This window comes from Citrus clementina, unplaced genomic scaffold (genome assembly GCF_000493195.1).
Source record: "Citrus clementina cultivar Clemenules unplaced genomic scaffold, Citrus_clementina_v1.0 scaffold_5, whole genome shotgun sequence".
Lineage (NCBI taxonomy): Eukaryota > Viridiplantae > Streptophyta > Magnoliopsida > Sapindales > Rutaceae > Citrus > Citrus x clementina.
This window is the reverse complement of record NW_006262201.1, coordinates 40,649,908-40,662,413: the sequence shown is the minus strand read 5'-3', so window position 1 is coordinate 40,662,413 and position 12,506 is coordinate 40,649,908. Positions and strand designations below refer to the sequence as shown.

General features: G+C 35.2%; 1 protein-coding gene across 10 annotated transcripts; it reads left to right on the top strand.

Annotated features, from left to right (window-relative positions):
• Positions 1-808: 808 nt before the first annotated feature.
• On the top strand, positions 809-11,225 carry LOC18041581 (dirigent protein 11). 10 transcript variants are annotated; one of them, XM_024184792.1, is made up of 4 exons: positions 809-6,332; positions 8,318-8,377; positions 8,466-10,274; positions 10,531-11,225. In XM_024184792.1, the coding sequence occupies exon 4, from the start codon at positions 10,679-10,681 to the stop codon at positions 11,210-11,212; it is 534 nt and encodes a 177-aa protein (XP_024040560.1). In that variant the 5' UTR covers positions 809-6,332; positions 8,318-8,377; positions 8,466-10,274; positions 10,531-10,678; the 3' UTR covers positions 11,213-11,225. The 10 variants fall into 10 exon arrangements, with proteins under 10 accessions (XP_024040560.1, XP_024040559.1, XP_024040556.1 ...); XM_024184790.1 differs by having other exon boundaries at positions 811-8,015; XM_024184791.1 differs by having other exon boundaries at positions 810-6,332; positions 8,318-10,274.
• Positions 11,226-12,506: the final 1,281 nt, after the last annotated feature.

The window sequence follows — 12,506 nt, the reverse complement described above, 5'->3', positions numbered from 1 at the left end:
TCAAAATTCAGTTTATAATTATGTCTTCTATTTTTTTCAAATCTGTGGAGCTTAGTGATGGCAAAATATTATCGAGTATGGGGGTGGTTAACCGCGCTACACACCGGGCTTTGATCACTTACATTCTGTTTCCTATTACCACCCTTCTATGTGCACCTGTTTAAATATTTAAGTTTTTATTTTATTTCAACTGTTTATTTTTGTATATTTTGTGCTGCAGTTTTAGAGGAAGTTTAGGTGTCTTTTGAGTACTTTGGGACATTGCTATGTGGGTTGGTCATGACTATTTTTAGTCCTACTTATTGTTAATCTTTTATTTCTGGCTATCTGATTACTTACGTTTCATTGCAATATCCTGCCACTTTTGCAAATTTATGTTGCAGTGATTTGAGAATTTCTAAGTTTTTGTGGAGTACCAGGACTATGTTGCCGTGGGGTGTCTGATATGTTCCTTACTCTTTTTCCTAATTTATTGTTTCTGCATCAGGTTGTGTCTAAATATAACATTTGTAACTTGGTTTTTCACTTTTGCATGTTCGAATGAGAGCAAACCGTTCCGGGATTGTTTTTTAATTTTTGGGGCATCTCCTATTCGGGGGGGTTTCTATTGACACTTCCATTCTCTCTCTTTGTTTTTGGCTTTCTATCTGAATACTATAATGTTGAGGTTATGTTTTGGTTTTTCATTTCCGCAAATTTTTGTAATTTTTGCTGCTGTGATGTTGGAAAGCTAGTAGTTTATATGGAGTATTACTAGCTTTGAGCTATTTGGGGTCTCCGTAATACTCTTCTCCTTCCCCCCCCCCCCCCCACAATCACTTCTATCTCTGAATGCTTTCTGTATGTTAGTAATATTTTGTCTTATATGAATGCTTAAGCTCTCTTTCATTTGTGCAAACTTTTGTTGCAGTGTGAGGAGATGCTTTGAGTTGTTCAATGTTAGGACTTGTGCAGCTCAGGGAGTGTCAATTGTATTTCCCTTGTAGTTTTGTCATTTTGTATTTCCCTTGTAGTTTTGTCATTTTAAAAATTTTTATAATGCAGTGTTAGAGAAGGTCAGCTCTCTCGAGGAGTGTGGGACTATTTAATTCAGGGGGTTTTCTATCGTGCTCTGCTTTCCCTTTCTTAGTTTATTTCCACTACATCTACATGACTGAATCCTTAGTTTATGATTTTATCTTCTATTTTTTGTAAATATCTGGAGCAGTGATGGCATAACGTTATCGATTATTGGGGCTAGCTAACTGTGCCATACTCGGGGTGGTGATGACTTGCATTCTTTCTCTTATTTCCTTCCTTCTGATAATTCTAGAACATTGCTATGCGGGTTGCTCACAAGTATTTTTAGTCCTACTCCTTGTTAATTTCTTTTATTTCCAACTGTTTGATCACTTACGTTTCATTACAATGTCCTGCTACTTTTGCAAATTTATGTTGCAGTGATTTGGAGAATTTCCTAGTTTTTGTGGAATGCTGAGACTATGCTACTCGGGCCAAGATTTTGTGGAATACTGGTATTATGCTACCCCGGGGGTGTCTGATAAGTTCCTTATTCTTTTCCCTAAATTATTGTTTCGGTGTCAGGATGTGTCTAAATATATAAGGTTTATAATTTGGTTTTTTCATGACAGCAAAATGTTCCGAATCCATTTTGATTTTTTTGGGCGTCTTCTACTCGGGGGTTTCTATTGTCACTTCCATTCTTTCTTTTTGTTTTTGGCTTTTTATCTTAATACTATAAAGTTGAGGTTATGTTTTGGTTTTTCAGTTTTGCAAATTTTTGTTGCAGTGATGTTGGAACGTTCGTAGATGTGGAATATCCGGACTTTGCTATTTGGGGTCTCTGTAAATAGTTATGTGGAGTATGCGGATTTTGCTATTTGGGTCTTTGTAAATGAGTTTTTTGCCCCCTGCAACACCTCTGCAGTTTTTCTCTTCTATCTATGAATGCTCTCTGTATGTTGGTAATGTTTTGTGTTATCTGAATACTGGGACTATGCTACTCTGGGGTGTCTGGTGAGCTCCTCATTCTTTTCCCTAATTTATTGTTTTTGTGTCAGGTTGTGTCTAAATATACAAGGTTTTTTTCATGTTCGCATGATTTGAGTGATTGCAAACTGTTCCTAGTTTATTTTGATATTTTTTGGGGCTTCTTCTACTCAGGAGGTTTCTATTTCTCTTTGTTGTCTTTTACTCGGGAGGTTTCTATTTCTCTTTGTTTTTGGCTCTCTGTCTGAATACAAGAAGTTGAGTTTATGTTTTGGTTTTTCATTTTCACAAATTTTTGTTGCAGTGGTGCTGGAATGTTCATTAGTTTGTATGGAGTATCTGGACTTCGCTGTTTGGCATCTCTGTAATGGGTCCCCCCTTCCCCAAAACAAAACCTCTCTTTAGTTTTCGTATTCTGTCTATGAATGCTTTCAGTATGTTAGTAATATTTTGTCTTATCTGAATGCTTAAGCTTCTTTCATTTTTGCAAACTTTTGTTGCAGTGCGAGGAGATGTTTTGAGTTGTTCAGTATTAGGATTTGTGCAACTCAGGGAGTGTCTACAGTGAGTTTTTAACCTGAGCTTTTCATAGTGTTTCCCTTGTAGTTGTGTCATTTTTAAAACTTTTATAATGCAGTGGTAGAGAAGGTCAGCTCTCTGGAGAAGTGTGGGACTAATTTATTCAGGGGGGTTTTCTAGGGTGCTCTCCTTTCCCTTTCTTAGTTCATTTCTACTACATCTACATAACTGAATCCTTAAAACTGAGTTTATAATTATGTCTTCTATTTTTTGCAAATCTCTGGACCAATGATGTCAAAATGTTATCAAGTATTGGGGCTAGCTAACCGTGCTACGCCGGAGGTTTTGATGATTTACATTCTTTCTTCTATTACCTCCTCCCATGTGCACCTGTTTAAATATCTAAGTTTTTCTTTTATTTCAGCTGTTTATTTTTGCATATTTTTTGGGCTGCAGTTTTAGAGGAAGTCTTGTTTGGTGTCTTCTAAATCCTGGGACATTGCTATACGGATTGCTCATGAGTATTTTTAGTCGTACTCCTTGTTAATTTCTGGCCATCTGATTGTTTACGTTTCATTACAATATCCTGCCACTTTTGCTATTTTATGTTACAGTGAGTTGGAGAATTTCTAAGCTTTTGTGGAATACTAGGACAATGCTACTCTGGGGTGTCTGATAAGTTCCTTATTCTTTTCCCTAATTTATTGTTTCTGTGTCAGGTTTTATCTAAATATATATGGTTTATAATGTGATTTTTTTCATTTTTGCATGTTTGAGTGATAGCAGACTGTTCCAGGTTTATTTTGATATTTTTGGGGCGTCTTCTTCTAAGGGTGTTTCTATTGACACTTCCATTCTTTCTCTTTGTTTTTGGCTTTCTCTCTGGACAGTATAAAGTTGCAGTTATGTTTTGGTTTTTCATTTTTCTAAATTTTTGTTGTAGTGATGTTGGAATGTTCATGGTTTATGTGGGGTGTCTGGACACTGCTATTTGGGGTCTCTGTAATGCTCCTTTTACTCCCCAACCTCTCTTTAGTTTTTCCCTTCTATCTTTGAATTCTTTTTGTATGTTAGTAATAGTAATATGTTGTTTACCTGAATGCTTAATTCTTTTTGTATGTTAGTAATATTTTGTCTACCTAAATGCTTAAGCTCTTTTTTCGTTTCTACAAGTTTTTGTTGCAGTGTGAGGAGATGTTTTGAGTTGTTGAACATTAGGACTTGTGCATCTCAGGGAGTGTCGATAGTGAATTTTTCACCAGAATTCTTCTTAGTATTTCCCTTGTAATTGTGTCATTTTTTAACATCTTTATAATGCAGTGTTAGAGAAAGAGCTCTCGGGAGTGTGGGACTATTTTATTTAGGGGGTTTTTGATGCTAGTCCCTTTCTTAGTTTGTTTCTACTACATCTGCTTAACTGAATCCTTAACATTCAGTTTATAATTATGCCTTTCATTTTTTGCAAATCTCTGGAGCAGTGGTGGCAAAACATGATCGAGTATTGGGGCCAACTAACAGTGTTACTCACCGTGTTGTGATGACTTACATTCTTTCTCCTGTTATCTCCCTTCTATCTGCACCTATTTTAATATTTAAGCTTTTATTTATTTTTTTTTCAGCTTTTTATTTTTGCATATTTTGTGCTCTGCAGCTTTAGCAAAGTTTTCGTGTTTTCTGAGTAATTCTGGACATTGCTATGGGGGCTGCTCATGAGTATTTTTAGTGCTACACTTTATTATTATTATTATTATTTTTTAATGTCTAGCTGACTGATTACTTATGTTCCATTATAATATCCTGCCACTTTTGCAATTTATGTTACAGTGATTTGGAAAAGCTTAGGTTTTGTGGAATACTGTGACTATGCTACTCTGGGGGGTGTCTGATAAGTTCCTTATTCTTTTCCCTAATTTATTGTTTCTGCGTTGGGTTGTGTCTAAATATATAACGTTTGTGATATGGTTTTTCACTTTTGCATGTTCGAATGAGAGCAAACTGTTCCGGGATTATTTTTATATTTTTGGGGCATCTTCCTATTCAGGGGGTTCCTATTCAGGGGGTTTCTATTGACACTTCCATTCTCTCTCTTTGCTTTTGGCTCTCTTTGTGAATACTATAATGTTGAGGTTATTTTTTGGTTTTTCATTTCTGCAAATTTTTGTTGCAGTGATGTTGGAAAGTTCGTAGTTTATGTGGAGTATCTGGACTTTGCTACTTGGGGTCTCTGTAATGAGCTCCCCCCGCCCCAAAACCTCTCTTTAGTTTTTTTCTTCTATCTATGAATGCTTTAGAGCAGACTGTACGTGAGTAATATTTTGTCTTATTTGAATGCTTAAGACTGTATGTGAGTAATATTTTGTCTTATTTGAATGGTTAAGCTCTCTTTCATTTTTGCAAACTTTTTTTGCCGTGTCAGGAGATGTTTTGAGTAGTTCTTAGAAGGACTTGTGCAACTCGTGTTTTGTCTTATCTGAACGCTTAAGCTCTCTTTCATTTTTGCAAACTTTTGCAGTGTGAGAGGAGATGTTTTGAGTAGTTCAATATAAGGACTTGTGCAACTCAGGGAGTGTCTATAGTGAGTTTTTAACCCAAGCTTTTCATAGTATTTCGTTTGTGTCATTTTTAGAATTTTTATCATGGAGTGATAGATAAGGTCAGAGTTATCAAGGAGTGTGGGACAATTTTTTTTTTTTTAGGGGGGTTTTCCAGCATGCTTTTGTTTCCCTTTCATTACTGAATCCTTGAAATTCAGTTTAATGTCTTCCATTTTTTTGCATATCTCTGGAGCAGTGATGGCAAAATGTGTATTGGGGCTATCTAACCGCACTAGATTATTTCTTGTATTATCTCCCTTCTATCTGCACCTTTTTGAATATTTGAACTTCTATTTTTTACAGCTTTTTATTCTTACATATTTTGTGCTGCAGTTTTAGGCGAAGTTTTGGCGTTTTCTCAGTAATTCTGGGAGATTGCCCCGCGGGTTACTCATGAGTATTTTTGTTGTTTCCTGTTATTATCTTTATTTCTAGTTGTCTGGTTACTTGAGTTTCATTACGATGTCCTGCCACTTTTGCAAATTTGTGTTGCAGTGGTTTGGAGAATTTCCATGTTGTGGCGGAATACCGGGACTCTAATGCTCTGGGCTGCCTAATAAGTTCCTATTCTTTTCCATAATTTATATTTAATGTGTCTAAATATATAAAGCTTGTAATGATAATATGGTTTTTCATTTTCTCATGTTTGAGTGATAGCAAATGTTCCGAGTTTATGAGGTTTTTTGGGGTTTGGCTTCCATATGTGGCTTTCTGAATACTATAAAGTTGAGGTTATGTGTTTGGTTTTTCATTTTTGCAAATTTTTGTTGCAGTGATGTTGGAATATTCATAATCTTTGAGGAACATCTGGACTCTGCTATTTGGGAACGATTAGTTTATCTCTTCTATTATGAATGCTTTGGGGCAATATTTTTTATGTTGCAGTGCAAGAGAAATGGTTAGTTTTTGACGAGTATTGGAACTGCTTAACCGGAGGGTGTCTATAATGAGTTATTTTAGACCTTTCCTTAAATCACTTTTATGGATTCTTCAAGAGCAGTGTCTATATCATGTCCCTGTTGTGAATTTTTTAATGCTGTAGAGAAATGATCCTTCAAGACCTGTATATGTTGATCATGTCCCTATTGTGAAGTTTTATACTGCTGTAGAGGAATGATCCTTCAAGAGCAGTGTGAATGTTGGTCGTGTCCCTGTTGTAAAGTTTTATACTGCTGTAGAGAAACGATCCTAGTTCTTGAGGATTATTGGGAGTTTGCTATTTGGCTTCTGGTGAGTTTTTTTAGAAATTTGTGTATGTTTGGTCCTTTCATATTTTGCAATTTTTTGTTGCTGTGTTTGAGAAATATTCTTAGTTTTTGAGGAGTGTCAACCATTCTACCACTCGGGGGCATTTAATTGCGTTTTTTCTATTCTTCTTTCTAGTTTATTACTCCTCTTTGTGGCTGTATAGGCACGTAAAATCAACTTGTAATTTGGTTATTCTTTTTTTTTTTAATATTCTAGTTTATTACTTCTCTTTCCAGCTGTCTAGACACATAAAATCAACTTGTAATTTGGTTATCATTTGTGCAAATTTATGTTGCAGTGATAGTGAGAGGTTTCTTGCTTTTGTGTAACAACTGGGACTCTGCTGAACCGGGGGTCTCTAATTTTGTTGCAAATTTGGTTGCAGTGATGGCAGCGTGTTTCTAATTTTGTTATTTGTTTTGCCAAATTTTGTTGCAGTGGTGGCAGTGTGTTTCAAATTTTTGAGGAATGTGAAGGCTATTTATTTTGAGGGATTTGCGTGTTTTCATCTCTTAACTGACTATGCTACCCAAGCACTTAAAGTTCAGATAGTATGCTAGTCCATTTCTTTCTCTCCCATTTTTAGTGCCGCAGATTTAGAGATGTTCCTGTGTTTTGAAAGGATTTTTGGAACATGTTACTCTAGTGTATATTGAGCTTTTTAGTTCTTTTTTATTATTTCTTGCTCCTACTTGTGCCCATGTGTCCTAAAAGTTCAAATTCTAATTTGCTTTTCTACTCCGAAAGCTATGCCGTGGGGACAACATTTCTATGTTTTTGTGGATTATTGTGACTGTGCTACTAAACCCATTTTTGTTCTTTGCCCAGTTTATTACTTTCGTTGGCTGAATGCACAAAATACATTTGGTAACTTGGTCTTTCATTTTTGATTTGTGGAATATTGTGGAATATCTGAAATATGCACGGTCAGGGGGTCTTTGATGAGCTTTTGTCCTTATTCAATACCTTTTAGGCTCAATCTTAGTCTGATCTTTCCATTTTGCAAACTTTTATTGCAGAAAAAGAGTCTTGACTTCTGTGAGGATTACCGCCTGGTTTGCTTCTTTCCCAATTCGATGAGTGGTTGGCTTGTTTCTTTCATTTTTTATTTGTGGAATATTGTGGAATATCTGAAAAATGGTTAAAGGACAAAAGCTTATCAAAAAACCCCTGAGCATGCTTAAGTTTCTTGCTTCTGTCAATACTTTTTAGGCTCAATCTTAGTCTGATCTTTTCATTTTGCAAACTTGTGATACAAAAAGAGTCTTGACTTCTGTGAGGATTACCGCCTGGTTTGCTTCTTTCCCTATTCAATAAGTGGTTGCCTTGTTTCTCAGATTCTTGTTTTCCAGTTTTTTAAGCTTGTAACTTTGTTCTTTTGTCTGTCTGGGGTGGTCTCAAATTTATAAGTTTGCTGAAATTATGCAGTGAAGGGATATGTTATCGTATATGCAATTAGCATTTTCCATGTGGTAAAATTATGGAATGCTATGCTGTTGAGCTTCTACTGCTAATTTATTATTTTCTGCTTAGTTGAGTTAGACCCATCAACTCCTCCTGCATTCTGTGGTTGCAGTGATTCTGGTGCTCCGTCGTTGGTTATTTTGACCATGTGAACAGAGTGCTGATGTTGATGACTTGTTTTTGGAATGTTTGGGCTCACAGGTTGTCTAGTTTCAGTCATCTATGTATCCTATGCCATTGCTGAATAACAATTGTAGTTTCTAAACTTCTCTTGCAGTAATTTATTATAGGTTGTCTAGTCTTTTTCCTTGTTTCACTCATCCATGCATCCTATACCATTACTGAATAACAAGAATAACAATAATAGTTTCTTAACTTCTCTTGCAGTAATTCATTATTTTTTATATGTTTGGGATAAGCATTTGCTCATCGGTTGTCTAGTCTTTTTTCTTGTTTCACTCATCTATGCATGTCTCTGTGAATAATGAATTGCAATTATCTAGGCTTTTCTTGCGGCGATGGAGGATTGTTCTTGGAACTTTTTGGTGTTGATTTACTTTATGGTATGGTTAAGTGATTATTAGCTGCTACTAAATGCTGCTCCTTAGATCTCTGTTTTCGCTTACTTTATTGTTGATAAACATGCTGCAGGCACTGTGCATAGAGTGGTTTGATTTTTGCCAGCCATCATCCATTGCTTGTGAATGTGGCGACATTACTTACTTGGCTCACACTTCACGATCATGACGGACAACATAGAGACGAGCTAACATGGGTTCTCTCCAACGTCTTGGCGCACTTAATCGCCAACAGCCCGCATTCACCAAGAAGGGGCTCATGTACATGAGTGCAAAAATAAACGGTCAGTCCATTTGCGCACTGCAATGGCCAACCCTCCAAACCCAGCAGAAGAGGGTGGTGTTGGTGTGTATGTTCCACCGGAGCCATCCCGCGGTCGTGAAGACGGACGCACTCAAGGCTTTCTAGCTAAATCTAGCACAATTCAAGCTTGTACATATGTACAATTCTCTACACATTTCTAGTACATGTAAATATCTAGATATTTAGGCAAGTTGGTAGAATTCTCTAGAACCCTAAAGCTTGGCAAGCCTCCCTATAAATAGGGCATGACATTTGGCATTTGATCCTTTGAGATTCTATGAGAAGAAAGCATGACTCAATATATGCCCTTGTAGTTTCGAACGGGCCTTACAACATTTCTCGATCCAAAGGAATATCATTTCAAACCGTCTGCTTTCAATGTGACTATTGCCAGAATGTTAAGAAAGTCGGGAACTTCTTTTGGCTGTATCATGGATATCAAGAGTTCGCCAGCTACTCACCCACTACGGACACAAAGGATGAATTAGATGGAAACTTCGAAGGATGAATTTTGAATTTGGGAAATGGATATTGAGATGTGGCTTGATGGAAGAGCCAAGAATGACTCAGGAGAGGTCTGGTTCTAGATTGTGGTATCCACGCGCTTTTAATGTTAATGTTAAACTTTTATCTCGGCCGTCTTGTGTATTGGCGTTCTCATGAAGAATGAAAAAGGTGAAACAACGGCTGCTTCCGTTCGTAAGACTCATTTCTGTTGCAATTCTGAAAAGGCTTGTGACTAGCCATTGGAACAGGATTAATTCCTGCAATTGTTGAACCCGATGCCATGGATACGGTGCATCTTATTAACAACAGCGTTAGCAGAAGTGGGGTGGAATACTGATCGTATCAAGCATTTGTTTTGAAGAATCTCTTTGAAGTGAATTATGTGCCAACATCACGTGGCGGAACTTGCATTAAACGCCCTGGGGATCAGGTTTGGAGTTTTTAAGAATCTTTTTGAAGTGGATTATGTACCAAAATCACATGGCGGAACTTGCATTAAAAACCCCGGGATCAAGTTTGGATAGAATTGTAATTAACTTTTACGATAATGAGACTCCAGTTATCTTAAAATAAAAACTAAAAAAAAAAAAAATCTTAATTAGTGTTTAAGGTCTAATCCTCACAAAAAGAGAAAGTAAAGGATTATGAGAACTCAAAAGCCAGCGAGTTTCAATGACTGAAATGAAAGATGCGTGGTTTAGGTGTACGGTGATAAAAGAAGAGAACGTCATGCCGACACTGCTGACAATGAGCTTCAGTTGAACTAGTAACATCGATTAACAAACACTGAGTATCAGTAGATTGAGGCGATGCCCGCAAAATATGAAAGATAAGTAGATAACGGTTACTCTTAATGATAATGTGTTCATTTGATAATATGTACGACACTGTTCATTTAGCAGCATCCATAGAACATCAACGCGTGTGAAGTACTGTTTTAAAGACCAACTATTGCTTATGCGTGCACTGTTCATTCAGCGACTTTTCGGAGCTATTTTTACTTCTTTAGAAGATTCTTCGATACAAAAAAGATACAAATAAAGCAAATTACCCTCTAGCGTTTACTGTGAGGTATTACTTTAAGCATATAATAGTTTAGGATAGTAAAAGAAAAATCGATGAAGAAAATATGAAATAGGAGTGGGGAAGTCATCCTCCATAATTCTTTTTTTTTTGTACAATTTAAATTAATTATTCACTTTTTTATTTAATTTAAATTAATCATCGTTGTATTTTTATAATTTAATTCAATGTGAATAATTGAAATCAATTCTAAATTTGACTTATTGAACTTTAATTTGCAGTTAAATTTTGGTACGTGTGTTAGGTACAGCTTTCAAAGAAGTGAATTGGTTGGCCAAATGCAAAAACAAGACAGTCGAGGAGCAGGTTACTTTCAACCGGAAGTGTCGTATTAAAAGGTACGTAATGTTGAGAATACGATCAGACAGAAAAAGATATCGAACAGCTGCATTATGCTCCCCAGGATTATATTCTGTGTTGCAGTTGTTTTGGCTACATTAACCGTGGTTCTCTTGGCTTTGATTTCCCCCGCGGCGCGCAGAAATCACTCCTCAAAGATTCCTTCGATGGCTCTGTCCCTGTATATTCAGCAACCCCAAATTGTAAGCTCAGACACGCAGTCATCGGTGGCACAGATTAGCGGCGCTGGAGCATTTGTTTTCCATCATACCCTTACAGAGGGACCCGAGATTACTTCTCGGTCGGTTGGAAAAGCTCAAGGTTTCATCGTGCCGATTGAACAGTTTGCCCATTCGGCATTCAATATTATTTACCTGACGTTTGAGACTCCCGATTATTCCGGAAGTCTCAGCGTTCAGGCAAACGACGTTGCTCACAAAGAGAATGAGGAACTAACTGTGGTTGGAGGCACTGGTTCCTTTGCCTTTGCTCGTGGTCATGCTATCTTTTCCAACACTCAACGCCAAACTTACCATGTAAACCTCCGCCTCAAGTTTCCTAATCGATCTCACTCAATTCCTGGTTGAGTTGAGCGCCGCCCCCCCCCCCCCCCCTATATTATATTATTACTTTTTTTTTTCTCTCTCTCTCTCTCTTTTTATTTAAAAAATTATTGTTTTTCAGTAATATACATTGAAATTTTTCTTCACTTCAATTGAAGAGAACTAGTTCAGCCAATTTATATGGAGGCGCATATATATATATATATTTATATTTATATTTATAAATATATGACACGTGTGTATATTATTAACAACTTGACTTGAGTTTCCGATTTTGCTGAGTGCTGATAATTTTACTAGTATGGAAACAGTATCTATCCAGAGATGGAACTGCTTGTGCGGATTGCGAGGGCCAGGCAAAAGTTCAAATCAGCATATGACTAAATTCTGGCCAATTTAAATGGATACAAGACTTTTTTTTTCAAACGAACCAAAAATCAATACCTTTTAGATTACTGGAATAAATTTGGAATGCCGAATTGCTGCATTAGCTAAACTCCATTATTTTATTAATTATTTTTATTTTACATCATAATTATTAATGTAAATTGATAAGTTTGTCTATTATTATTCAATAATATTGTACTATATTTTTATTTTAATTATATTAAAATATAACTAAATAATTTATTATTTAATAATTAATATAAAAATAATTGCTATAATATAACAACTAATAAATACTTTAATAATATATAAAAATACAAATATAATTTTAATAGTATTCTATTTAATTATATTACAATAGTTAATATAAAAAATTAAATATTTTTAAAGTAATTTAATATAACTAACAATAAATACAAAAATATTAATAATTTTGAATATTATTAATATAAAATTAATAGTAATATAAATAATTGTACATATATTAAACTCTGATACCATTTATTATACATGTATTATTATATATATTACGGTACATGTTGCACCAAACATAATATTGCATTACAGCTTAACGCACCTTAATGCAATATAAAAGGTTGGAGGTTCTTATAAACTATAGGGGACATGACACATGTAGGTTTTGAAAAAAATTTGAAGTTTCTAAAGGAAATAAAATAAAATAAAAAGTATTCAAATATTGATTTGACTCATGATTAATTAATTTGTAAACTATATATAGGATGAAAATGTAATTTTATATTTTATAAAAATAAAGTCAAAGTGACTCTTTGATTTTTATTTTGTTAATTGCTTTTGTATTATGATAAAGTGACAAATAGCCTTTAAAAGTTTGGACTCAGCTTCTTTTTTTTATTATTTGATTAATTGCTTTTTCATTTTTATATTTTTACTTATAACAATAGCCTCAATT

Coding starts and splice junctions, on each gene's coding strand:
- LOC18041581 (XM_024184792.1), top strand. CDS start 10,679: ATGCTCCCCAGGATTATATTCTGTGTTGCAGTTGTTTTGGCTACATTA.